The following is a 24,551-nucleotide window of genomic DNA, read 5'->3' on the forward strand; positions in this document are numbered from 1 at the left end:
TTTAAGGGCATTTCCATATGCCCTTATGGGAAAAGATCTGTGGCTGGCAAGAGTTCCATTGACCCTGAAATGCCATATCCTATCCCTTCTCCTTTAAGGGGGAGAAGCATCCAGGCAGTTGGACCACTTACAATCTACAGCCATGCAGTAAATATTCAAATTCTTGACCAGCACGCACTACAAAATCATGGCTTGGCTTGGAAGGGCCCCAAAACAAAGAAAACAGGCAAACAGGCAGCCTGTAACTGAACCCAGAGCAGTTTCTCATTCTCAACCCAAATCATAGAAATCTCCCATCTCTTAAAATACAGGGCCAACTTTAACATTTCCTCTTTCCTGGGCTCTGTTCCTGAAAAAAAGTATGACCTTTTTTTCTTATGAAAGCTCTTTCTTCAAAAGATACACAAAAAAGTGAACTTCCAAACTCCTTCAAATCTGTAGGGGTGATGTGGAGGGTATGAGTGGGTAAGGTCTGGCAAAGAGGTTGGAAAGCAATTTTCCTCATTGGCTGGGGAAGGGAAGCATCAGAGATACCCACAGAGTGAATTGCACAGCAGATATATTATTGATGCAGAACGGCCCCCAGCCAGAGAATAATACCCAATGACTCCAATGACTCAAAAGGCTGAACAATTGCTTTATTAAGCTATACTATATTATACTACACTACACTCTATACTAAAACTATACTAAAGAAAAACCTGTGGCCCTTATCAGACACTCACAAAACAGCTTTGACCTAATTGGCCAATCAATCCAAACACCCATCAGCAGAGTCCAATTAACAAATCCCTTTTGGTAAATAATCTCCATAACACATTCCACGTGCGCCAAACAACAGGAGCAGCAAGTACAGATAAGAATTGTTTTCTCTTTTCTCTCTGAGCTTTCTCACTGCCTTCCCCAGGAAAAATCATGGGAGAGAGAATGATGTCTCTCTCTGTTCAAAGAGTATGTGAATACCACAATATAATAATTAATAGCTATTAAATTGTGCCTCATGGCCGCAGCAGGAGGATTATGACAGCAGGAAAAACACAGAAATGAGCTTTTTTCATCATCTCCTGAGGCCCAAATGCTGCCATAGCTGGTCCAGGGGAGATGTGACCAGGACACCTTTGGGAAACCATCTAACCAGATAAATTATATTCAAATGATGCCAAGAGAGCAAAGTTTTTCAATATTCTACAGCAAACTATTTTGACAAGCATTTCCTTATTCCCTTAAGACTTAGCCTGTTTCTTTTGCTTATCTGACACGATCCTTGTTCCCACAAGTACTTTTAATATGTTTTTGAGCTGGAGATACCATCTACACCTTGTGAATATGCTGAGAGATCAGCTCTCCAAGACCAAATTCAAGTCACCAATACTGATGCATTTAACTTCTTAAGGCTGGAAATACTTGACTGCTCATTCAGTTATTCTGAAGACCAAAATGTACAGCAATAACAGTGAAGAAAAATAAGACAAAAATAGCTTTCAAAGTGATCCTTCTTCACTGCTCGCCTTTTTTTTTTTTATTTTTAAGGACAAGAAGAACTTGACCTTAAACTGAAACAATTAATAGTCAGTGAAATGTAATTTGGCAGCTTGTTAGCTCTGCAGGGAGAGCTCTTAACACATACAAACTCTTAGAATTACACATAGGGAATGTATCATGTAATATAAATATATAGAGTTACATTCCATTATGGGATTCAGAACTGCCATTATAGTAAAAGTGTTTATTTTAACAAGGAAGTACAGTTTTAGTGTGGCTATTAAAGAAAATAAACCAGTCTGAAAACATTTTTATTTTTCATGACTGTTAATGGTCAATGCATACAAACTGCAGTGAGAGTAAAACCAGAAACATCTTCTGAATTGTTGTCAATGTTTTGACTCACAAGAACACAAAAGCCAGTTACTGTAATTACAATGAAATATGCCACAATTATTTGCTGGTCTTATGCAGTTCTTGCCCTCCCACAATTGAATCCTTGTAGAACAATTTCCCTATTTACTGGTGTTAATCATGAATTCAATACAGACAATTCAACAATTCAATATTGTTACCAACCTGCCTGTCCCACAGTGAAAAAAAATCTGTAAATTAAAGTAGATCTTAATAGTAGAGGAGAAAATTTCCAAGTTTGTCCTTAAGCTCAAAACAAGTTCAACAAAATAATCTACAGCTGTTGACTGCACTAAATGAAAACTATTCCTAACTAAAGCTTCAGCTGTTTTTTCATACATTCCAGGTGTAAAGAAACAACATTTTTATGAGAGTATTCCCTACTTCAAATATATTTGCTCCAAATGCTTATTTTTTAAATCTTGAATGTGAGGATATTTTAGGTAGGGCAGTAATTTGAGTAAGAGTCCAAGTTACAATTGTTAAAAAGAGAATTCAAAGCAGCCGTTGTTATGTGTACTCAATGCAATAAAAATTTTGACTGACAGATCTTCAGACCATAGAATTCAAACTGAAACATCTTATAAGCACAAACCCCCCCTTACAATAAGTTATCTTCCTAGAAATGATGCAATTAACTGATCACATTTTATTTAAAATTAAATTCATAGGGTCTTCAATTCTGTACTTCAGGGCTTAGTTGGGATGTGCATCCTTTATTAATGCCACATTCCAACTTCCTCATGCTGCTTATTCAGAACTTCTATTAGAAAATATTTATAATTAAAGAGCTTAAAAAATAGTCTGGTAAAGAAATTGTTAAGCTTTTGCTGCTACCATTAAAATTCAAATGCTTTGAAACTCAGATTCTGAGAAGACCTGGAATAATTACATCTTCTACACTCCCAATAGTAATCTAAAAATTCATTTGACAAGGGAATGGTGACATTTAAAACTGAGACACAACTCTGAGGTGGAACCCACCTAAAGTCTCTCTTTACTGATGCCATTGTGGAGATACATTTGAATGTGCCCTGCAGCTCTTGGGACTGAGGGTGACCAGCAGGCCATGGCTTTTCTGTGACAGTGAGAACCACAGAGATGCCAGGAGACAAACCCTGCTCTCCCTCCTCCAAGGGACCTGCACAAAGAGGGTGGAGAAGTTTCATCAACACCAGATTTCAAGAGCATTCATCTGGATGAATGCTGAATTTCAGGAGTGACTTGGCTGAGATCAGCATCTTCAGGGAAAGGAGATACTGTAGAAATTACAACCGATGTGTGTTTTCTTACCCCAAAAGCCCCATTGCAAGGTTTTGGTTCCATCCAAGCTTCTTTAAACCACATTACTGAGGACTGAGAGACAAAATCATCTTTGCTATGTGTGAAAGTAACAGGGCCCAATTCTCATTCTTAGCGCTATTAATCTTAATATTTATCACACTTATAATTCTTATTTTTATATGAACACACCATTACAGATGTTGAATCCTAACAGAGCCATCGGGGAAAACCCAATTTCATTATACCATCTTGATTTCCAACCAAACAATTTTAACACCATCAAAAAAAAGTGTAATTTGGTTTCTAATCCATCCATCCATCCAAATCTATTAGTTTTCTAACCAACATCCAACATTAATTGTTTCAAACACATTGCCAATATGACAGAAATTGCAAATGTTTTTAGGACAATCTGCTATGTGTCACTGACCAACCAAAGAAGCTCTGCTATCTGTTAGCAGGAAAACCCTTGCAGAATATTCCCTTCCACTTTCTGTGGCATTAAAGATTCAGATACCACTCAGTGTCATAATTCAGGTGAAGAATTCAAGCAGTGAATTCCAAGCTCCATCTTGTCCTATAATATCTGCTAAATCATATCATAACTGGAATAAAAGTTTCTCTAGAATAACTTTTGTTAGAGCACTTGGATATTTTTCTTTTTAGATTGTAATAGCTCACAGAAAATTCAGAAAATGGTTAAGTTGCTGTTTTTAATACGCCAGCGAATCCATTTGTGTCTGAAATAAGAGATCACTCAAGACTGAGCTTTTTTTTGTCCAGCAAAATGAATATTTAAGGCTTCTCAAGTAATCGTTCAGTAGTGACTTGAAATAACAATTTCACTTCATCTATTAAATGTGGACAGAATGATAATTCATTACAGATGTGCATCTATCTTTTTTTGGTAGGTGTATTTAGGGGGTAGTAGGATTCCATGGCCACCCAGATGCAGAGTGCAAGCCATCTCAGGAGGGTAGGTACCACTGCTGAGACAGAAAAAACCTCAGCTGGGTTGGCCTAATATCAGATAACAACAGACCAGGACAAAGAACTGTTTCATGCACTGCCTTGTCTCCAGCTGAGGTGAGGAGCAGATGCTCAAGAACAGGACAAACACACAGTGCTGGCTTCACACAGAACTCCCTATGGGCTGCACTTTCCAGGACTGAGGTGGTGTCCAGGGTTCCTTGACGGGGCTTCTGACACAATAAGTTTGTTCCCATGGCATTCAGAAAACCTCACAATTTGTTCACACTGATTTACTGCAGATCTGAATGCTCACTTGCCCAGTGAATGGAATATTCATGCAGTGGCCTCCAGCACTGTTAATATTGCTGCAGGGACAAAAAATCCAACACTAGTGAAGCAGCATGTCACACCCCTAGAAATCTAAGCAAAATTAATTTCATTCAAATAAACTCTCAGAGAAAGGTGTTACAGACTCTGGAAATAGCAAAGGCACAGCCCAGTTAAGAGGTAAATTACTGCTCTGGGGAGGGTAATGCAAAAACTCCTGTTATAACCACAAAGCATTGAGACCCAAGACTGCCACTGCCATTCAGAGCCTTGGCAGCACAAATGTTTCACCCAAGGATTTGAGAGATTTGGTTTCAGATCAAAAGGGAGAAATTAATGCCTTGCTCTCCACCTCCCCCTTCCTTTCCACTGATGCTCAGGTGCAGTTATTTCCTTATTCTGAACACTATGGTTTGCTATTTGGGACACCTCCCAGATGTCCCCCAGACTGATGCTTTATGAGCTGCCTTTGCTATAAATGCTTTAGTGTTCCCTTATCCACATTTGGATAAGGCCCTTTTCCCATCTGAGAGCCAGATTTAAATGGGTTGGAAGTCACAAGTGGCTGGAACACTTGGTGGGTGTAAAGCACTGACCATTTCTGGCTTTGTAAAGATGATGATGATGATGATGGGGTTTGCTTACATGGCACAGAATCTCCTCCTTGATGCCCTATCTCCCCCAGCACAACTTCTTCAAACAGCTGGCAGAGAAGTTAACAAGATAAACAGTGGAAAAATCCCTGAGAATTCCATCTGGTGCAGAGAAAAATTGCCTGGTCCAGGCACAGCAGCAGCTAAATGCAGGGAGGAAAAGGGAAGACTCTGGATGTGTCACTGCACCCTAGGGAATGGCAACACACTAAAACCCCACTCAGTGCTGAGAGGGGAGATGTGGAAATGAAAGAGAATGCAGAAGAGAGCATCAGAGCTCCTTAAGAAGCCTTATTCTGAACTAAATTATTTCAAAAAGTTAGCAATAAATTTGCTCAAATTTATTTTTTTTTATTAGAAATTACTCCTGAAACAGCCCCTTAAGTGACTCCAACTTAAATTGCCTTGCTCTCCAATTATAAGAGAAGTCCAAGAGTATTTCAGCCCAGGCTCTTTCCACTTTTTTCCAGTTGACATCCAAGACTGGCAGACACTAATGCATTAATTTATCTAGCAAAGAACACCCTTACTCTTTTAAGGAGACTTCAGAAGATGACAGCAAATAATGAAAGTTGAGGTCTTTACCAGGCAGAAGCCCCACAAAAGCCATCATGACCTCACCCAAGCAGATTTCTAGCAGCTAAAAGTGGCTTTGCTCATCTGACCTGTGAACAGATCTAACTATGCTTTCAATGTGATTTTACCTCACTAGAAACAGGGAAACCATAGAACTTCCAGAGATCCCATGTCTCCAGGAGAAAAAATCCAAACCAGAAAAAAAAGCAACAAGACCCTATTTAACATACTTTATCATGGTCAGGCAGGTTTGAGTAGGTTGTTTTTTTGTTTTTTTTTTTTTTTTTTTTTTTTTTGCATGCTTTCTGCTTATCAGGATTTCCAAATTCACCCCTGTAAAGCCTTCAGCTGCTGGACCCCTGCATACACCAAAACCCAGTGCTCATTCTCTGTCCTCTGTCTTTTACAAGGTTATAGGAACAGGAGCCAACCTGAGCCCTTCACATAAACAGCAAGAGAAACTTGTAGGCTTTATCTTGGCCTGCCCTTGGTCCAGGACAGCTCCTTTAGCACAAGCTAATCTTGGGTAGACCCAGGTCAACCTGACCTGAAAGGACCTTTATTGGGTTAGTACAACCAGCTCTAGATATTCCATTGCCATGCTCTGATTCACCCTATTAAAAACAGCATGAAAAAGCCACCAGCAGCAAACACTGGCATTTTGCTGCTTAAGGCTTGTTGGGTTTTTACAACTGGAATCAAGTTCTGAGAGCTCAGCACAGCATAAGAGTTAAAGGAACACAAACAGACCCAAGGGGTCAGACCATGGCTGCAGTTTACATACTCATGAGGCAGATCCAGGACAAGGCTGTGTGCAAGCCAGAATTCCAGGAATTAGTTATCAGAATTGTATTACAGATGCTCTCCTCATAATTCACCTTACCCAGAGGGGGAAAAAAAAATTCTTCTCCTTTTACAGAGGCCATTAAGTCCATGTCAGCAAGGATGAAAGAAAGAAAATCCAGGAGCCTTTTTTTCCTTTATGGTGGATTATCACTATTACAGATGAAAAAGACAAAAATAGGATCTAATTAAAATAATACACTGTTTGAAAAGCCATCAGCACTGCTTTATATTCCCAAGCTGGCTACTTTCTGTTGTGTTTGATAGAACTAGGCACACCTCTATTCTTCCCATAATACAAACCAGGAGGCGCCATAAAGGAGTTTTACCCACATAAGCACAGAAGGGAAAGTAGGAGAACTCCCTAAAAAAGGGGGCAAAGGAGAGAGGAAGGGGTATCCCAGAAATTCATCAACCTCTCCCACTTCTATGGGCTTTACCCCAGAGAAATTCCCATAGAAATTATGGCCAGGTCACCTGGGATACTCACTGCAAAGTTCTCTGAGTAGAACACTAAGAAGAAAGAGTTTTTTCCAGGGACAGTTACTCACTCATGGTTTCCAAAGTGGTTCTATTAAAAATATATATGTTCTCCTGCAAGTGAACATGACTGCTATTTGGAAAAAAAAAAATAAATTGAGTTCTGCCAACTTCCCTAGTAAAGAAGGAATGCATTGCCAACACAAAACATTGTTTAAATGCATGTTATTTTTCCGTGTATCTCCCTCTGAGTGGCTCTCTAATAATGGTTTCCATTTTATCAAGTATTACTATCCAAGTCAGATGTGAGTTTTATTTAACAGAAAATTCAGCTAAAAGCAGGTATCAATAGCTATCTGTAAAAGTCCAACACCCCTATTCTGCAGGAAAGCCCAAGACTTTTAACCAAAACCACTCCTAGATAATTAGCTGAAGCTTTTTAAAGCCTCAAAATTTACTCATAATTTAACATTGCCTTCTGTCAAAAAAGTAACAAGGTCAAAGTGTTTCATCACTTGTAGTCAAGCAATGCTAAACAGCTCAGAATTTGGCCCAATTTTAATCAATACAAATAAACAGTATTACTCACTTGGAAATTTATTAACCCTGATCAATAGATTTCATACAACAGCTGCACAAAATCAGCCAACGATGCAACCTATACAGAACACTGCAAATGTTTGCTCATTGGGAAATTACTGTTGTTTCCTTTTCTCTTTCCAAAAGATAACAATATTGCAAAACATCATTTAGCCAAGTATCCCAATGCTAAAGGTGCACCAGTTGTATGTACACAGCAGATTACTGGACACTCCAAAATTGAAGGGGAATCAGTTCCAGATGTTTTCTACTGATTAAATTCAGCCCGAGCAAGGTTAAGCAAATGACAAGCAGCTGCTTTTCTTTTTTGCCACGGTCATGAAAAATCCCCTCAGAGTTCTGAGTGACTCTAACTGGCAGGCACTGGGTGCAGCACCTTTTTTCCCTGAGTTTTCATGATTAACAGAGACTGTGAACAGTCGCCAGAGCAATGAACTCTCTCCACCTCCGGTCTTTAATTTTATGCAGATAAAAATTAAAAGGAAGAAGCTCAAAAATAAAAAAAAATCCAAATATTCTTTTGAAATACCCCAGTGATGTAAATCCTAAACCACAGCCCCTCTCACTGCACACACTGCTGTCTCCTGAAGTAAATCAAAGTGGAACTAAAGAAATATTAAGGTGTCACTAAACCAGGCCATGGCTCAATGCAACACTGGTATCACCTTTATGACCCATCACTTCACTTCAAACAGGGCAGAAACACTTTTTTACCATGCACAGAGGTTGACACAAAGCTTGACTTCTTAGGCTTGTCTCCTATTTATCCCCAGCCATTCAGAGATGGTTTTTTTTCACACCTGATGGGATTAAACTGAAATAAAGACATTGTGTGTGTGTGTCCTTAAGCAAACTGACAGGCCAGATTTTCCATCCCAGCATTTATGCTGAGCGGGGCAAGGAAGCATTTTCAAAGCACAGAACTTCTAAATCCTTTCCAAGGCAAATATTCCCATGGAGTTGTGGTTGGGGAGATCTGGGAAGAACAGCACGCACGCCTAATGTCAAAATTATTTCCAAGCACTGTCTGTGACTGCAGAGAGCTTGCTGTGCAAAGAGACACATCAAGCAAAGTAAATTGCTTAGAAGTGGCTACACCTGGCTTCTTCAACAGGGAGCAAAACCAAAATAAATGGAACACTCAGCCTTTTCTTCCCTATTTTGCAACTAATGGTTATTATATGTGGACACAGCCCCCTCCAAAGAACCAGTGTTTATTTTGCTTCTAATTATAGAATCTTTTCAGCATTCCCAGCTGACATACAACAGAAATAAGCAAAATACATGATTTTCGAGACATTAATTCACTTTGAGGAAAAGTATATTTTAAGGAGTAGTAAAAGTGTATGTACTACTCCACCACCCAAGTAAAACCAGTTTAAAAAGCTGTAATTTTTTATACATGATGCCCTCATCTTCGACAATAATGTTTTGTCATTTATATCAGAAAAAAACCCCAAATTTTTGTGGCTAAAAAGTAGCTTTATGTTTTAGATTAAATAATATCATTTCCCCACAGAGCATTCACTACATTTGCTGCAAAAAACAGCTTTTCTTGCAAAAGCTGCCATCCCTGATTACCACTCCTCCTTGTTTATGCTGAGGATAAACAACTGTGCAGGCCCACGTTTAATCCTGCATTGACTAATTGCATTCTCCACTTCTGTGATGCTGTGTCAGTCTAAAAACACTTCATGAACAATTAGGACTCACAAAATCTCCGTGACAGAGACAAGACTTACATTCATGGAACAGATGATGCAACCCAAGCACAGTGAGTTAATTGTCTGCCCGAGGTCACCCCCAGAATCGGTTACAGAATCCAGGAATTCAGCCCTCGCTCCTCAGCACGGGATGAGCCTCAACACCAACACAAGGATTCCAGCAGAGCCTACCAAGATGTGTTGGAGCTTTGTCACTGCCTTAGATCGTCACTCTTAACCAAATTATTTTGTGGAAAAGGGTTTGAGACAGAAGCTGACAATTCTGGGCTTTTTTACAAAACCAGTATGCACACATACACAAAACAAAAAAACCGGGAAGGAATGCAGTAAGTTATCCTTACTCCCATTAAGAAGTACCTGCTTATCTTCAGTAGAAAGGCTCCATGTTGGCTCAAAAATGCCTTCTCTCCCATGCAGCCACCAGGGAACTGCAACGAGCCTCACAGCCTACAGCATAAAGTTTGTATGTGTGTCACCACTGGTCCAAATTAGGATTCCCCCCTCTCCCTGTTTCCCTTTTCTCATCCACTGCATTGCATGGATACGTGCCTTGCAGTTTGAAATTAAATCACTGCAGTCTGAAGTTTGGGTTTTGGCACTTTAGACCACAATGTTGCATTTCCACACTGGAGTGAGACTGTTGCTGCCTCCCTGAAACTGAGCAAAAAGATGGAATTCTTAAGTGGCCATAGTGAGAAAAATCCAAACTGTGTAGCACATCCTGATCTGTGCTTTTAAGAGTATGTTTCAGAGACTATTTACCCAGATAACCTTAATTTATATACTAGTTCCCAATTCCCTGCTGCACAAGCTGCAGGACAATTTTTAATATCAAAGTAAGCTGACTAATTAGAAAAATCACCATCTTAAGCAGGGTTCACACCCTCCATAAAGAGGGAAATCTCAAATCCCAATTTCCTTCCTTTCCTACTCTCTCTAAGGCTGTTCTTGCTTCCCCAAAATGGTTTGGGCCACCTGAACCCCAGGCAGGGCAAGTGCAGCAAAGCTGGGGCCCAGCACATCCCTCAGGACCACGAGTCAGGGACTCATTTTTTCCACACTGTGGGATCACCTCCCATAAGCAGCTGGTTAACAGACTGGAGATCAGGCCAAGCAGCTGCTGGATATCCAAAGTGTGGGGACAGATCACTGCAGGGAATTCCTGATCCAGGATTAAGGGGGAGATACTGCAGGAGCATCCCTGCCCTGGGGAAGGCTCCCAGGCTGCCTTCCAGAGTGCTCTCAGCCACTTCTGGGTCAGTCCCAACTGCATATTGAATAAAAATTCCTCTCTAATCCACAGCCTGGAGCACTGATGGGTTTATTTAATAGCACCCGAGGCAAAAATCTCTCTAAATGTATTTGTCATTTCACCAGCAAACCTCTGGTAAATGTTTTGTGAAGTATCATATTCCAGCAAGTTTTCATCCACTGTACAGAAGCCTTCACCAGCTCTCTAGGCTATAATCCAGGTCCTATATTCATGGACACACAGAGATGAGATGGGAAAAGGTGACTAAAATCAGTATTAAAATTGTCTTCTGCTTATCTCCTTCTTAAAATGCACATTGGCACAGCAGAGAAAAAAACCAAACAAAATCCACTTCATCTGTCATGATAGCTCATGACTAATTCATGTTCCCTGTTACTTATTTCCTTAATACTGACTGGTTTGATTGGGGGTGCTTTTTGTGGTTTTTGTTTGGGATTGTCTTGTTTGTTTAGTTTTATTTTTCCTTCTTAAATTCCTACTCCCCTTGGAGCCAAGTTCCAAAATTGAATATATCTGGAGATTGTTCTCACAAAAAAGGAGGGTGGAGAAAAAGCTGTTGATGGGCAGGGGCTCAGTGCTTTCCTTCACAAGGAAGGTACTACCATCCTCTCTCAGGGCCCACTCTTGAAATCCAGATCCAAAACTGAAAACACCTCATGGCTGCTCCTGGCAGAGGGAAGATTGTACCTCTTCTTGTCCCAAGTACCTTTAGTGCTTATTATCCCCCCTTACTGCTTTACATATTCATATTCATTAAAGCCACCATCCTTTAAGCCCCTCATAGAGCCCCCAGCTGGATCTGTCACCACACCCTGAGTCACATCCTCAGGGGCTCTGCTCCCCTCTCCCACCTGGCTCTTTGGCACTCTGTCTTTCTTGAGACATGCTAAAACCCCAAATTCAGGTGCACACAGCTGCTTCCCCAAACTCCTGGGAGATCAACTCACTGCTGGAGAGACACCCTGGGACTGCCTCTGGCTCCCCTTCACCAGCAGCCCCCCAGCAACCAAAACCTCTTCCCACAGCAGGACCTGCCTTGTCCTCACTGGCCACACATGGGGCTGTCCCTGTCCCATTCCCATCATCCTCACACCTGGGGCTGTCCCTGTCCCATCACCATCATCCTCACACCTGGGGCTGTCCCTGTCCCATCATCACCCTCATCCTTATCAGCCACACCTGGGGCTGTCCCCATCCCTGTCCCATTCCTATCATCATCATCTTCACACCTGGGGCTGTCCCATTCCCATCATCATCCTCACTGGTCACACCTGGAGCTGTCCCTGTCCCATTCTCATCATCCTCACACCTGAGGCTGTCCCTTTCCCATTCCCATCATCATCATCCTCACTGGCCACATCTGGGGCTGTCCCTATCCCTGTCCCATTCTCATCATCCTCACACCTGAGGCTGTCCCTGTCCTTGTCCCATTCCCATCATCATCATCCTGGCCACATCTGGGGCTGTCCCTATCCCTGTCCCATTCTCATCATCCTCACACCTGAGGCTGTCCCTGTCCTTGTTCCATTCCCATCATCATCATCCTCACACCTGAGGCTGCCCCAGCCCATCAGGAATGGGGTCAAAGCAATCCCATTCCCCCTCCCCTGCCCACAGCCCATGCCCTGCACCCGAGGTAAAAGGGAGGGACACAAAAAAAGATATTTAGAGGGTGGTCCTTTCTAAAAACACCCTTTTCTTGCTTTTGAATACCCTTGTCTAGCAGAGCCATTTACATTTTCACACAGAGCTACTTACACATAGGGAAGAGCTATATTTCATGTGTCTCACCTATTTTCACTTAGATCTATTTTCTCTTAAATCTATTTAGACACAGACACATTTACATATATATGAATTTACAACTGCATCTCAGATCTATTCAGCCTTATCTCAATTTACACTTGTGTTTACACCTATGTATCTATTTAGACTATGTCAGCCTACACTTCTATTTGGATTATATAGTAACACTTATTGCACAGAAAATCAGTTTAGACCAGATATCTGTTTAGAGATAAATATTTACACTTCCATCAAATTACACATCAGCCTGTTTAGATTTAGGTATTTATATACCCTTATATATAACCTCTATTGAGATTACATACATCATCTACTTTTACCCTACAATGGTTAGATGGTTCCAGCTGGACAGAAATTTTCTATTTTAAATCATCGTTCTGCATCTCAGCAGCCTCCTGTCAGTGCTGTTAGTGGCTCTCAGGTTCTTTCTGATCATTCCCTGGCTCCTCAGCTGTTTTCTTTGCAAACCCAGAGAGATAAACCCACCGAACTTGTGCATCTTTTCCAGTCCTTTCTCTTCTGTTCTAACTCTATTTGCTCCTCATTGAATCATTTTCCAAGTAATAGCAAGTGACACAATTTGTAGTGTCAATTTTAGCACAGTCAGTGTTAATTTTCAGGGAACAGAAAAAATTATTAACTATTTCTTGACACCATTACTGTATTTACACTTCACAGCTGGTAACTGGGCCAAACTTTCCTTCTACAAAGATTTTCATCTCAAGCTTAGGCCATTGAGAAAAAGCTCAGAATTTACCCAGATCATTCTCATCTTTCCCAAGTTTTGGAAGAGTTGCAGACTGGGATATTCTTGTGAATTCGCTAAAGAGCTCCCATGTCTCCCAAGTCATTCTATGCTGGATCAGCACTGCTGTTAAATTTGCAGGACCTGAGGGACGAGGCTTCTCTGGCTGTTCTTTCCAGACCTTCCCTGACCTCACCCTGATTTAGCTGTGGCAGCAATTTCTCTAATTGAGCAGGTGTCTGTATCTTGTTTTACTTCTGTTTATCTTTCTGTTGCACAACCATGGCTCCATATCTGCAGCGGTTATTTTAGTAGGATGAGATATTTACAACCAAATAATGACAGAGTTTACAGAAATACAGGCTGGGCAGAATATCAGAGGCCTTGAGAAGTGGAAACACAGGATGCAGTGTGTGAGCACAGGCAGGAGATAAGAGATGGGGCACAGGCTTGGCACTGGAGACCCCACAGCTATAAACAATTCACTAATGGTCAGTGAAAATACAAAGCAGTCCTGAAGCAGGACAGAACTGGTTGTAAGGGTAACAGAGAACAAAGAAATTCTATTTCACACACATAAAAGGGAATATAAGATGATAAATTCTGATGAAACCTGGAGCTGCACAGCAATGAGGAAATACGTCAAAGGGTGTTAGGAAACATTTGTAAGTGACTCCAAGTGGATCCCAGGAGGAAAAGGAGAAACTGTCACCACAAACATCATATTCCTCCCTGTTAAGGACGTGAGATTTCAACAAGTCATTGTGTACTTCCCCTCTTCCTTCTGCAGCAAATTATACCCAGGAACTAAATGAGCATAAATACCAGCCTAACAGGCAGAATTTTAAAAGCAGGTTTAACAGTTTTAATTGAATTATTAACAGTTTTAATTGAATTATTACTATAGTTGCAGCTTTTTAATTATTAAGGAAAAAAAACCCCAAACATTGCATTTGAGTCTCTTTTGTAACAATTAAATCTAGACTAATTAGGTGAAGATTTCAGTTACTGTAGCACTAAATTCTACTTTTTACTTTTATAATATGTGCTTACCCTTTTTGACACAGAACACAGTATGATAATTCTTAACCTACTGTCTACCATACCTTATCTATTAACTGTGACTTTCCATTCTTGAAAAACCTTATTTCATTTCTCTCTTTTTTTCCCCAAGGCTGGCTAAGTCAATAGGTTCTTCCCATACAGATGTCATGAAAACCCCACAAGGGCTTGCATTTAGTGAGAAGATTCTGCTGCTTCCTCAAACATATCAAAAGAGAAACCCAATTACTGACTTTGTCATCAAGAATAGATTTCTATGATAGGGTCTTGGATTTGCTTCCTTCCTTTTCTTGCCCTGAGTTTCACACAGCAGGACCATGTATGTTCTGGATCCCAGAGTAAAAGTTTTTAGGGCTGCATCAGTACTGTGAAAGAGCTAACCAAAAACTTTACAATTTATCAGGTCAGTTTATAATCTCACTTTAGGTAGCTGCTTCTGTGTCTTTATCAGTCAATGCGTTGACTCAAAGACAATTTATTTGCTTCTCCAATTTCCTACATTTTTGATGTTTTAACAGTTACCTGAAAAACTCATTTTGGCAACAAAACACCTATGCTGGGGTATGCATAGATATTTTCACTTTTCAACTCATAATTATTTTTCCCCCCACTGTTGTGCTGATAGTGTCTAGAAAAAGCAAACACCTGCCCTTACACAGCACTGCCATGGTCTCTGGGAACATCTGGTACAAAGGCCCTGCTCAAATCTGGTCTTAAATCCAGGATCCAAACCCTGGTCTTAAACCAGGCACAGCAGGGAGTTGAATAAATGCAGAACAAAAATAAATTTTTAACTCTCAAAAGCTGCCAGATTTAATCAGAAGTAAGAAAGAGTGGGTTTGGCAGAGTTTAGTTGTTCTCTTCCTGCACCTCCCCTTGCCCCATCCCCACCCCCAGTCCTGTCATCATCTTTGGCCACGAGAGATAAACCACAGAATTCACTGGAAGTTCTCACTCAGGGCAGGCAGGGCTGAACCAGTAAAGACTGAAAACTTGCTGGTAGAGAGGTGTTTCCATAATTCTCACACGTGAGCAAGTACCATCAGTGCAAGTCCTGAACTGACAGACAAATGGAGACACTGAACAGCTCTGCACTGACCACAAATTCTCACTGCAAAGCCACCCCCATCTGCTAAACCCACCTTCTTAAGAGCATGACATTTGTCAGAAGCCTGGTATCTGGATACTTTCTCATGCTGATTTGGTGCATGCCTTTATATTATGATTTTCAGACTTACTGACAGTTATGCAGACTCTCAAAAACTTTGGTGTTTGCTTTATTCTGTTAATTTTGGCCACGTGTTTTTTCTCACCTTTCTCTCAGCTTGTCAGCACTGGACACTCTGAATCCACTTCACTTAAAATGTTTGCTTCTTTATATGTACTGCAGACTGTAATCCATCTACACCAGTAAGGGAAACTGCCCCTTTTCCCAATGGGAAATGCAACCAGTCTCTGGGAAAAACCAGCTCATTTCCAGACAGGTGAATGCTGGAATGTCAGCATCCAAACTGGCATTACAGACAGAAAAAATCAACATCAACACTACTGCACATTTTAAATGAGAGGAACAACAAAGGTAAGGGAGTCAGAAAACTGAATTATCCTCCCCCTCTTGGTAAAAATTTGCTTTTGTGCAGTTTTGCTTTAAACTGTGCATACATCAGCACACAAGAAACTCCAAAAAATCAAACAGAAAAGCACTATGACAAACAGGGAATTTTATTTTTAGCCCAGCAGAGATTTATCACTATGAGAGTCTTGTGACTTTGACAAATCTAACAATAATGAGTGGTGTATACAACCTACAACAGCTGGCAGAGAATAATACATTCCATGTGCTGGAGCTGTCCCAGGGGGCTGACCTTCAAGCTCTAAAAACTTTCAAATTTCTATTATTTTTTTCCCTCCCTAATAAAAAGCACCATGAAACAGCCATTTGGTTCATTTTGTGAAGGATGCATTGTGGTGAATAGCTGATGTCTAAAGAGAAAACTCAAAATGCATCTAGAAAATTCCAGTTACACCAAAATGCTGTTTCCCTTCTGTATGGATAAGTCTCTGTGACCTGCCACTTACTCTTGCTCTTCTAATTAACTGCAATCTTCATACTTGAGTGCCTTCTTTAAACCTTACAGGAAGATTAAAGATGTCAGAGGGCTTGCACATGTCTTGTCATCCTGAAAAGAGACCCTGCTGCAGAGGAGTAGGTACAAGGACAAGCAAAAGTACAGGTAAAGATTAATTTCAGGAATACAGAGAATACTTCTGGATATAATCTCAGGTGAGGATGAAATGACTGAGGGTTTTAAATCGCTGCATGAAAATATTAAATTATACTCCCTGGTATGAAATAGTTCCTTAGTTGAAGCAACAGACACCCATGAAAAAAAAAAATACTGCATTGGAGGGCCACAAAGATGCTCCAAGGGCTGGAGCACCTCTGCTGTACAGACAGGCTGAGAGAGAGGGGATTGCTCAGCCTGGAGAAGAGAAGGCTCTGGGGAGATCTCATTAGAGCCCTTCAGCACCTAAAGGGACTTTGTGGAAACACTGCAGAGGGACTTTTTACACAGGGAAACAGTGACAGGACAAGGGGAATGGTTTGAAACTAAAAGAGGATATAACTAAATTAGATATCAGGAAAAATTGTTCCCTGTGAGGGTGGTGAGGCTCTGGCACAGGGTGCCCAGAGAAGCTGTGGCTGCCCCATCCCTGGAAGTGCCCAAGGCCAGGTTGGACAGGGCTTGGAGCAACCTGGGATAGTGGGAGGTGTCCCTGCCCATGGCCATGAGACTGGATGATCTTCAAGATTCCTTCCAACCCAAATAATTCCAGGATTCTTTGATCCTTAAGGCCCTTTACAACCCAACCCATTCTAGGCAACGCTATTCTATGACTCAGCATCAAACATTTTCTAGAACTTCCTAAATCTCTATGTTTGTTTTAGTTTTTCCTTATTAATTTCTTTCGAAATGCTTTCCTTATTCATTTCTTTCGAAATGCTTTCCTTATTCATTTCTTTCTAAACCTCTCGTTTCGAGAGGTTGGATTTCCAACAAGGAAACTATTATTGTGGAAGAGTTTTGGCCTTTCCCTTTCTGTAAGGATGGATAAACTCTGAGTGCTACAGATAATTTTTCATCAGTCACACCCAGAACCCCATGCACAGTGCATAGGTCAGGAGTAATTTTTCTTTTAGGTTACCAAGTTTTTGTTTCAAAACTCTACCATTTTTGGTGAACAAAGGTCTTGTTTCTCTATTATGCGCTATCCAATACATGGGTATTTTTATTCCATATACACAGAAACCTCTCAGAAACCTTAATGTTGATAATCGCTATTTTGTAAGGTTTCCCTTTTCTCCAACCTTCTTCACAGAAATAAAGGAAAGCAGTTTTGCCCAGATTTGGAAGATCTGCCTCCTAAGCAAGGTTTGAGGAAGCCAAGAGTAGGATGGGTGGATGTAGATACATGAACAATTAGGAAAATCCTATTTCCAGGAGAAAAGGTGTGTTCACATAATGCCATTGCTGAATTAAGGCAAATATCTCCTTTTTCAAGGATACTTGAACTACATTTCTATCTATTTCTGCCCAAAAAAAAGGAATTTTATCAGTGGGACTGTTACTGTGTCCTGCTCATTTATTTTAGGCTTTCCTACAATCCCTCTCTCATACCTGAGCAGAGCAGCAAAGACAGCTGGTTTAGGGCAGCAAAGAGAGCTGGTCCTCTAGGTCACATCTAGAAAAGGAATCTGATTCAACCAGTTTGCCACAATCTGCAAAACATCCAGCCCCCACCAGCAATGAATAAAATATTCCACTACAGCAACACTCAAATAGAAGCTGGCAAGGCCCCTTTCTATTACCTTTTTTGAATGATGATCCTCTCTGCCTTTTCTACTTTCAGCATTTTTGACAGGAAAAAAAGCCCCATTTACAGGCTTGGAGCCTAGTACTTCCACTCCTCAGGAATAGAAGCCTATTAATTCTGGCAAGGAGAAATTCACTGAGAGAAATCAGGCTTAAACTTTTGAGGGGTGTCAAGAATGTTCAGTCAATTGAGAGATTGAGTTCGCCAGCTACATTCCTGGAAGCTTTGCAACAGAACGAATGAATCAGGAAAATCAAATTGAGTGTGATTTAACCCTGACACTGGCTAAGGCAAAAGGTGAAAGAAAACCAAAAATAGACAAAGTTTAATTGGTAAGGGAATAATATGCATGGCTGTCTCTCAGAATAAGTTCAACCAGCTAGAATGAAAGTACTAGAAGAAAACATTTTCAGAAAAAGTGGGGAAAATGCTTTCATTTTCCTGTCAGGCAGAAACAGATTCAGGCTTATCTCATCACACTCCTTCCTATGACACAGAGCTTTGCTCAGATTGATTATGACCATTGAGAGAACAAAGCTTTAGTGAACCAACACTGGCAGAGCTGAGCACAGCCAGCAGAGTCCCCAACATCTCAGTGGCCTCCAAGCCTGTTACCAGCAGCTCAACACTTTGCTGCTTCCATCCATCACATCACAACACCGAAAATACACTCAGAAAAATCTGGTCAGCAAGGGAAGCTGCTCCAGCCCAATAAACATGCTGAGAATGAAGACAATGTTCTGTTATTAGATGTGGAGTTAAAGCAGAAACTTCAGTTATAAATATCACACACTTCATGCCCTCTCTCAGAACCCTAAAAGCACTGGAAGTGCCTCTGGGTATGGAACAGAACTCAGGTTACGAGTTCAAGATGTAGCAGATCCAGAACAGAGTCCCAACCCCATCAGACAAAGAAAATCAATTCAAAAGGGGAAAATCAGCTTTCCAGAAAAACTTCTTTTATAGTAAACAATACCATTTTTATATTTCACATTATAACATTCATATTTCCATTACAAACTTAATTTTAAAGAAAGGATTTTACAGACAAAGCAAGTATGTTAACTGAGCAGTGAAATTCAGACAGCTTCCATGTTGAAATATAACCATTGCTTATATAAACACACAATACTTTAAATTAAGCAAGATAAAAAAAACCCACTTATCAAAACCTCTTAGGTGATGTGGGCATATAAATAGTTGGTTTTTTCTTATCACAATGTGTTTGCACAATGTTTAAGAGGGGGCTGTAAAAAAAGAAGAAATATTTTTCCTTGTTTGTCTTTCCTTCTTTCAGAAGGAGGTAAAGTTAAAAGGTGAGATAGACCTGAGGAAGCTTTCAATCCACCTCTGAAATAATTCAAAAAAGAAGAATGAACAATGAATCCAGCATCCTAATTGATGGTGAACAATGAAAGCTCTTTTGATATTCACACCATATGAATCAAAGACTTCCTTTCATTCCTGTCTCCCTATTTTTGTTATGCAACCATCCTTGGTTGAAGGCATTTTGATTTACTGATTAGCTTAGAATTGTTTTTTCATAGAACTTTTTCCTTCATCACATCAACACTTTGTAAGTTTGTCTCTTGAAAAATGATAAACTGAGCACAAATAAGTTACCTTTGGGCTCACCGATGTAGAAGGACACATCTTTTTTGTCCTCTTGCTCATCAATGTGATCATAAGTGATCTGGGGAACAGACAAGGAATTTTCTCCCGGGTTTATTACAGGTGCAGAGCCATTCCCACAGCCCAGCTTCCCTTTTCTTCTGTATCTTCTGGCCTGTGAGAGGAGGAATGGAATGGTCTCAGAAGATGCTATGGAACACAGACAAGTGCACATGTGAGCTTCACTGTACAGTGAATTCACTTGAGGTCAAATGATTTTTATTTAAAGGATGAAACTGAAATTCAGTGAAAGGGCTGCAACCTTTGTTTATGGTTTTAAAGTGTCTGATTCTGAATTATTCTCAGAAGGCAATTAGAACATTGTGAAAAATCAGGCTGTTAGTAAAATTTCTCAAATTGGGACCAAAACTCAAGGCATAGAAAATTCTAATGACTTCTGCATATATCACCTTGTCAGGAATAGCTTTCTAAAGTTTAAATGCAACATAACCCTAGACCTTGAACTATGAACTAGGCCCTGCACAGCATATTCAACTACAGAAAACTTCACCTTTTGCCAAAAGGGCTAAATTAGGCACTTTATGTTCTACATACAGACTTTTGGAATTCCTTCTTCTGCTCAGCTCTGCAGCAGTTAAACAAATGCACATTCAAAATTACATAGGGGGAAAATGGTAGAAATAAGTATTTGGTGTGGACAGTGGATCCAGTGACATGTATCAAAATACTTCTAAAAGCAAAGATTACAGGCTCTTATAGCATGAAAACAAATTGGGAATCCTCTGGAGAAAAAAATGCTACAACATACACAAAATGATCAGTGTGTGTTTGAGACCTTAAAATAGGAAGTCACAGACCAAGAAAGAACAAGAAATGAGGATCCTTTGGTAAGAGGTGAAAGAACCATTACCATGTTCTTAAATGAGGGCCCACAGGGCACAGGGAGGTTCAGACAAATATTATATTAGAGAAAACACTAGAGAAAACAGAGGGAAAATATGTTTTTCCCATCTTTCCAGCCAAGGATTGCTTGCTGTTCAGCAACACACACAGGAGTCTTACTTCTGCTTTACCCCTTTCCTCCTGTTTTTCCTGCCTCCAGCTGTGACAAAACAAGGTCACACTACCCAAAACACAGACATGCACACAGATCAGGCTGCTTCAGCTTCCTCCATGTGCCAGGGGGAATTGCACAGCCCTTCTTCCCTGGGAAACAGGCTCCAGTGGGATGCCACTGCCCTAAGGCAGGCCTTGAGCATCCTTTGGAAAAGGCTGGGTCCCTGAGCTGGACCTGCTGCAGACTCTGCCCTTCTGGCAAGCTTGGCAATGACAGCACAGACCTGGGTGTTGGCAATTTCACCTTTGCAGGCAAACACTGTTCTGCTTTCCTGCACTCACAGCCCGGGAATCTGCCCTAATTTCTAAAGAAATAAAAGCAGCATGGAGTACTTCAGAGAAGAGTAGCTGCTGTTAAGCCTGACAATAAATTTTTAAACTGGCTTGCTCCTTCTTCTGGTATGAACTACCTCGAAAAATGAATGCAGAATGGGAAAGTGGCACCTTGTGCTTTGAGAAAGTAGGAGACTCCAAAGGGGATAAAACAATGGAAAGTTGGTACCTGTCTGACCAACAAGGCAAATTCAGTTAGAATATAATATTTCCTCAAGAATATTTTAAGTAAAACAAAACTAATTGGGTCGCGGCAGGGGGAAAATAAACATATTTCAGGTGTCCAAACCGCTCAAGCCCTTCACAAGGCTTTTGGCAAGTGAATTATAATTTCAAATGAAAAGCAAGCAGAGAGCCAGCCCTGCCAGTGCTGTCACCTGCTTTCTCAGGCCGGGACTAGATGGCGCTGGAGACTTTTTGGGATTTTGCACGGGAGCTGTCACATAGATCTTCCAGGTGGCTGTGGAGGTGCAGGATTTCTCTGCTGCATAGCAGCGCCACAGGGTCTGTAAAGGAACCCAAAGAGCCTCAGTGCAGGAGCAGTCACTGGGATCCTGCACGGCAAATTTTGCAGCAATTCAACTGACAACAAAGCCCTCAGTTCAGGCAAACACCACTCCTGATAAAGTATAACCATGGTGGATGCAATTTGTACCAGGACATGTATCACACAGAGATATTCAGTGTGCTCCCCACCATGAGCTGGGATCAAACTCTACCCACAGCAAAAAGAACCCCGAGTAAATCAAACTCAACCCCCATAAAAGTGAATCCCCCACTGGGTTTTCTTTTTTCTGCGCTGTGCCACAATGAATGTTTGTGCACTCTGCCACTTAATTCTTTACATTATCATATGGAATGTTATGCTGGGAGATTTTTCTAAAAACAGGTGTGTTTTTTTAATGTATTTGTACATTCATCACATCAGGATTTGGCAGATGCACAAGCCCTAAAAGAACATGAAAAGGAAGTTATGAATTAAATATTATAATGAAGATTTTTATTATGCTTTTAGTATTTCACTACATATACTCACTACATCCAGTTAGTGTCATTATGCCTGTCAATATCAGGTATAGCACAGCTTCCAGAAAGGGAGAGGCAATGATCTAATTTCTCTATTTACTGGCATGGATCACAACTACAAAGTGGCTAAACACAAGTTATAGATCTATAATAGGTTTAGAAATGGTGATTCTCAGTACTTGAACTTCCAGGCCATACTCCCTTCTCCAATAAACTCTGAGGTATTTTAGTATGTTACTGTTGTGGCCTTACCTGAATTAGGGAAGCTGCAGCTGGGATTTGTCTATTGAAATGCTTCTGACGTTGCTTCTGCTGTACTTTCAGGGCAAAACCAGACCCCAGAATACCCTAGCAAAATAACAAAATTACTATTCAGGCATACATATAGCTTCACATACCTAAATAAAGTACTTCACACCAGGAATAAACAGACATTTAATAAAAGACTTTATAAAATGAATTTTCAAATGTCTACACTGTCAGAGCTCTATTTATTCCAACAAATCTGAAATTTAGCAGATCAACAGCAGAATTGTGTCGCTTCAATAAACAGCACATGTTTATTGCTGTGATCCACAGGTTACAGGAGCCAGAGGCATTCACAGAGGTGCACAAACCTGTAATGAAGAGATTCAAGTTCCACTTACAGCTGGCAGGGCAAAGAAGGAGATGGCAAACACTGAGAAGCAGGAAGCTATTGTCTTCCCAATCCATGTCTGGGGAACTTTGTCTCCATAGCCAATGGTTGTGACTGTTACCTACACCAGGAAGAAACATTTGTTTTAGTGCTTTTTCCCTCCAAAAAGCATGAGAAAAAAAGAATGGAAGGGGAAAGCAATTATGAAGTATCAGGAGACAGGTGTGAACCAAGCATGTGGATTTGGGGATAAGGAAACTGTGCTGAGAGGAGTGAAAAAGGACAGAACTAACCCCTCCCAACTGAATCCTCACAGCAAGAGGAAGAACACACAACCATTCCAGGATGTGTTATCTCCCAAAGTCAGCCTGCCAGCAGAGCTAGACCTGAACACAGCTGAGGCCTGTGCTCAGCCTTCCTCCTCCCCCACAAACACAGGACCTGGCTGTGGTATTCACTTTCTCTGAACAGAGAGAGACACAATTCTCTGTCCCAGGATTTTTCCTGGGGAGGGCAGAGAGAAGTCCAGAGAAGAAGAGAAAACAATTCTTATCTCTACTTGATGCTCCTATTGTTCGGCACATGTGGAATGTGTTATGGAGACTGTTTACCAAAAGGGATTCGTTAATTGGACTCTGTTGATTGTTGTTTGGATTGATTGAACAATTAGGTCAAAGCTGTGTCCTGACTGTCTGGAGACAGTCACAGGTTTTTCTTTAGTATCTCTTTAGTATAGCATCTCTTTATTATAGTATAGTATTAGTGTAATATAACACAGCTTAAGAAAGCATATATATATTACATATAAAATTATGTATAGTATATGCATTATATATGATATATAATATAATATATGCATTATACATTATAGATAATATATGCATTATAGATTATATATAATATCTGCATTATAGCCTAGTCATATAATAAATGCATTATAGACTAGCTATATAACAAGTGCATTATAGCATGGCTATATAATATATGTATCATAGCATGGCCATGCAATAAGTGCAGTATAGCATGGGCATGCAATAAGTGTGTTACAGCTTGGCCATGTAATAAGTGCAATACAGCATGGGCACGCAATAAATGCGTTATAGCATGGGCATGTAATAAGTGAGTTATAGCATGACCATGTTGTATATGCATTATTGCATGGCCATGTAATAAGTGCAATATAACTTGGCCTTGTAATATATGCATTATAGCATGGGCATGTAATAAGTGAGTTATAACATGACCATGTGATATATGCTTTATAGCATGGCCATGTAATAAGTGCATTATAGCATGGCCATGCAATAAGTGCAATATAGCATGGGCATGTAATAAGTGAGTTATAGCATGACCATGTAGTATATGCATCATAACATGACTGTATAATAAGTGCACTATAGCACAGCCATGTAATAAGTGATTTATAGCATGGCCATGTAATATTTGCATTATAGCATGGCTATATAACATGTGTATTATAGCATGGGCATGTAATATATGTATTATAGCATGGGCATGTAATATATGTATTATAACATGTCTATATAATAAGAGCACCACCAGTGGGGTCATGCTGGTCAGGGTCATTAGGTCAATTAGTGCCCTCAGGTCTGGGACCTGTAGGGACTTGGCTCTACACAGACTCGTTGCAGAGGTGATGGGCCAGCCCTGAAAAGCCCCAGAGGCACGA

General features: G+C 40.5%; 1 protein-coding gene across 1 annotated transcript in view; it reads right to left on the minus strand.

Annotated features, from left to right (window-relative positions):
• The window catches only part of LOC115909979 (potassium voltage-gated channel subfamily KQT member 1-like), a 407,425-nt gene that overhangs the window by 341,938 nt on the left and 40,936 nt on the right, over positions 1–24,551 (minus strand). Inside the window, exons 7-10 of the mRNA XM_030959748.1 lie at positions 22,872–22,982; positions 22,477–22,572; positions 21,576–21,704; positions 19,741–19,903 (exon numbers count right to left, since the gene is read on the minus strand). Coding sequence (XP_030815608.1) covers positions 19,741–19,903; positions 21,576–21,704; positions 22,477–22,572; positions 22,872–22,982 — 499 coding nt within the window. The remainder of the gene's footprint in view (positions 1–19,740; positions 19,904–21,575; positions 21,705–22,476; positions 22,573–22,871; positions 22,983–24,551) is intronic.

The sequence above is a fragment of the Camarhynchus parvulus genome, chromosome 1A (genome assembly GCF_901933205.1).
Source record: "Camarhynchus parvulus chromosome 1A, STF_HiC, whole genome shotgun sequence".
NCBI lineage: Eukaryota > Metazoa > Chordata > Aves > Passeriformes > Thraupidae > Camarhynchus > Camarhynchus parvulus.